The sequence below is a fragment of the Pteropus alecto genome, unplaced genomic scaffold (genome assembly GCF_000325575.1).
Source record: "Pteropus alecto unplaced genomic scaffold, ASM32557v1 scaffold288, whole genome shotgun sequence".
In the NCBI taxonomy this organism is placed as follows: Eukaryota; Metazoa; Chordata; class Mammalia; order Chiroptera; family Pteropodidae; genus Pteropus; species Pteropus alecto.
The window spans coordinates 630520-634857 of NW_006442124.1; the positions used below are offsets into that span (position 1 = coordinate 630520).

A 4338-nucleotide genomic window follows, 5' to 3' on the forward strand; every position below is an offset into this window, starting at 1 on the left:
GGGATGATGATGGTATTTGGTGAGGTTTTTCTGCTGGGATGAATTCACACCTTTGAAGGGAATCATGTTCCAATCCAGAGTAAACTAGAGCCGCTGTCTACATTTCTGCTTACAGTCATAAAGCACAAATTGTATGAACCAGAAGGCACTGTAGAGCTTATGGGAGGCTGAATGATAGTACCTTAAACGCGTCCACACCCTAAGCCCCACCACCTATGATTATGTTACCTTCTATGGCAAAGGGATTTTGCTGATGTGGTTAAGTTAAGGATTTTCAGGGGGCAGATTATCCCGGATTATTTGATTGTGCCCCAAATATACTTATGAGGGTCCTTATTAGAGGAAGACAAGAGGGTCAGAGGAAGAAGGAGGCCACATGATGATAGACGCAGGAGAAAAAGCCATGTGCTGGGGACAGCAGTCCAGGGATGACAACCACTAGAGGCCAGAAAAAATAAGAAAATGATTTTCCCCTGGACCTTCCCTAAGGAATCAGCCTTGCCAACGCCTTGATCTTAGCCCGCTGAGACCTGTGTTGGATTTCTGACCCCCAGAACTGGAAGAGAGTTAATTTGTGTTGTATTAAAGCCACCGTTTGTGGGGATTTGTTACAGCAACAATAGGAAGCTAATACAGACCTTAGCCCTGTTTTGACAGATAAAGAGACTGAAGTCCATGCGCAGTCAATATTTAATTTTGACTTCGTTAATTCATAAGTTATTTATGGAAAGGGAATGACTTTTCTCCGGTTTCTATAAGACACAGAGGTATTTTTCTTTTCTTTTCTTTTCTTTTTTTCCTGTTATTGTCCAGCTGACCAGAGCTGGGCACCTTAGAAGTTTTACATTTATGGGGTCTGATTGCTAAATTGACCCTATCCGTCCAATTAGTGTATGCTACCACACACAGACCCAGGGAAAGGCCCCCAGGACCAAAAATCCATCTCTGTAAGGGGAGGGCAGGGAAAGCCAGAGGAAAGAGGCTGTCCACCCCAGTCTGGTGATTAACAGAGTTTATTAAGGGACATTCACATGCGAGGCGCATCTTGGGCAGCTGCAAGATGACCCGGATCCCCATATTGCTTGGCAGGTGCCAAAGAATTATCTAGGGCAAAAAAGGGAATTGTCACAGGTTCTAGCAGGTGAATGCTGCCAGGTATGGAAGTTACTTTACATGTGTGACCAGGTCAGGACAACCAGGAACCAGCATGTAGCGGAAGGCAGGGGATGGGTCCTGACTTATGTCACAATGAACATCAATTATAACCAGATGGTCTCGAAGGGGCATATATGGTAAGTAACCTCTCTTCTGGCCTGGGTCCAGCTTGCTGGTCAGGCAGCAGTCACGTCACAAAGTGTCTCCTCCACGATATATTTTCTTGAATCAAAATGGAGGATCCTCATCTGATGCAAGTAAATGAATTTATGAAGATAACATGACAGGATGTTCCATGAAACCAGGGACAAATAGTGTCCATTATAATACCTAACATACTGGCCAACACATGCTCTCCCTCTCTCCTCCAAGCTCCCTCTTCACCTTCCTGATCCTCTGGCCTCCACATCAAAGAAGGAAAAATGGTCGGAATCTTGCCACAAAGGTTTTCGGTAGATGCTGTTGATTTCTGAACCAGAACAGACTTTGGAAAGGCCTCCTGGGTCTAAAAAGTGAAGACTCATTGCTTCAATCCTTGCAGTAAACATCCTGGGTGACTTTCACCTCAAACCTCAAAGGATTTCGAGATCCTTTGGCACGTTCTGTGCCTTGTCTATTTCCCATCAGTTGGTGGAGAAATTGAACCAAATGTGCTGGCGATGGTGAGAACAGGACTGTATAGGCCGTGGGGAGCGGAGGGGTATCGGGCAGGTAGCCATTGTCGTGTGAGTACAACCGCAGACTTGGGGATTTTGGGCTGACTGTTGGGTGTGAGGCATTCCGTCTTGAAAGGACTATTCAAGCAATTCTTGTAGCTTCATGATGGAGTTTTCCAACAGCAAGATGTGAGGTTATGTAAATTCCTCTTTATAGATCACAAGATCAGCAGTTATGCTTTAGCACGGCCAAAGGCAGATTGCATGATTTCACTTCCTCTCTGGCTATATTAAGTTGTGGGCTGCCCTGTGCTGTTTAATAGCTAGGATCCCAAGTGAGGCAGGTCAGTTGAGACCGATGCGCTTGATGTCTTCGATCACCGGGAGGGTGATTGCTTATTCTCATGCCCTTCATCCTGGGATGATGATGGTATTTGGTGAGGTTTTTCTGCTGGGATGAATTCACACCTTTGAAACTGACTTAGTTTGACCCCAAATTTACAGCTCAACGTTATGGGACAAAAACGAACATTGCCCCTCAACTGGTCCTCAGAAAAAGAATAAACACGGAAAATGTAGCGTTTACCCCTTGCCCAACTAACTCCATTTTGGGGGTATTCCCAGCTCCCATGAGAACACTATTGATCTTTAATTGTTATATACATCATTAAATTAATACAGCTTCCTCACGCGTGGTTCCCCTAGGTGCCTGTACCTCAGTTTGCTTTCTTAACCGGATGAAGGATTTGAACATCTCTAAGTTTCCATCTAGCTTCAACACTGGATTTTTCTCAGATTTCATTTATCCAGTCTGAGTCATGACCTCCGAGAGTTGCCTTTCTTGTTAGCAAAAGGATAAAACTAGGGCCGGTGGGTCCTTTTGACTTGGAGCCATTTGTTCTGGATATGAAATTCCTAAGATTTCTCTAACAGAGTTTCTGCATCTGGCTTTTCATCTGGAAGAATCTTAATATCTGAATAAATCAGATAGGAAGTCTCATTAGGGTTAGTAACATGGATTTTTAAAGGACATTTTGAAAAGTGTTCTTTCCTTCTATCCACCAACAGGGGGATCTCTATTACACCTCTGCCTAAACTATGTCACACGTCCCAACATGTAGGCAAGAGAACTCGGGGACCCACAGGGTTGAAGTTATGGCCCCATGCCTCCTTGGAGCTGGCCAAGCCCTTCCCTGGCCCCCATGGCTTCCTGTCCATGTCAAAGAGGGCACTGGACTACAAGCTTTTCAAAGCCTCATCTAGGCTGGACAGCAGGGCTTTGAATCAGTGATGTGGGGAAGCAGGGCTGAAGTTGGCCCTGTGTGTCTGTGGTACAAGCTCCTGTGGCCCTTTCTAATCCGATAGGGGTGACTTGTGACAGGAAGAGAGGTGTCATTCATGCTACCTTTGGGTCTGTTAGGGGAGGTTAGGCGACATATGTTTTGTACAGACATGACTTAAGACCGAATTTTCATTTCATAGTACAAACTATTCAGTTAGGTAAATTCCACAAACTGTAATAAAGGTTTGGAAAATCACCCTTTTCTTTCACTTAACAATTAAAAATCGTTTAAGACTGGGAGCTGGGGACTCATGAGCTTAACCTTCCTTTGATCCCAGAAAGGTGCCAAAGAGAGAAAACAGCCACTATCCCACTGAATAAAAACCAACAGGCCCTCTTCCCTCATGTTGGGGCAAAGTACACGCCATTTATAACCATCTCTCAGCTGGAAGGATGTAAGTCTTAGCGAGTCACAAAAAAATTGGGAAACTTACACAGAGTTTCCTTGGCCACTTCCCCATCTGAGAGATCACATACCCAGCACTATAGCCCGGGGTGCTCCCCCGTGAGAGGGAAAAGGTGTGTCCATCGCCACCCAGTTGGAGAGAGTGACACAAACCAGATTAGGAAATCCCTGGAGATCGAGGATATAAATCCCTGTCCCAATGCGGAGCTTCCACTGAGGTGAAAGTCAGGCCTGGCAGCCCTCCCCAGAGACAAGCAACAAGGTGAAAAAAAATGCACGGCTGTAGGTAAGAGGCACGTGAGAGGGAGGGAGAGGGAGAGGGGGAGAGAAGGAGAGAGAGAGAAGTGGGAGTCAGAATCCCTGGGTTCCATTTCTGGATGAGACCTTAGGCAGCTGTCCCGATGTCTCTGGACCTCAGGTGCCTCCTCTGGGTGACCATGCTCATCACAGTGACCTTCTTCACCTGTGTGAAGGTGATCTTGACTTTTTAGGGCTTCAGTTTCTCTACGTGTCACAAAAGGGGCTGGACCAGAGGGTTTCTGGGGACCTTCTGTGAGCCAAAGCGACAGGCAGTGAGAGGCCACGAATGCTGCCAATAGGGCTCCACCTTCTGAAGGGCTGTGCCCGTGAGACACATATCGACTAGAGGCTTTTGCCTTGGAGGAGTCCTGTGGTTTTCTCTTGAGGCATGCAATGCTTTCTTTTGTGAAGTGAGTGTACTTTTCTAATGCTGAGCTCCTGGTGCTGGCCACGCACCAGCACTCACTGTGATCTTGGAG

At 46.2% G+C, this 4338-nt stretch overlaps 1 protein-coding gene across 1 annotated transcript in view; it reads left to right on the plus strand.

Annotated features, from left to right (window-relative positions):
- The first annotated feature begins 3788 nt into the window (after nt 1-3788).
- IL1R2 (interleukin 1 receptor type 2) overlaps nt 3789-4338 on the plus strand; it is a 29069-nt gene continuing 28519 nt past the window's right edge. The window contains exon 1 of the mRNA XM_006920782.2: nt 3789-3845. Coding sequence (XP_006920844.1) covers nt 3832-3845 — 14 coding nt within the window. The 5' untranslated portion in view covers nt 3789-3831. The remainder of the gene's footprint in view (nt 3846-4338) is intronic.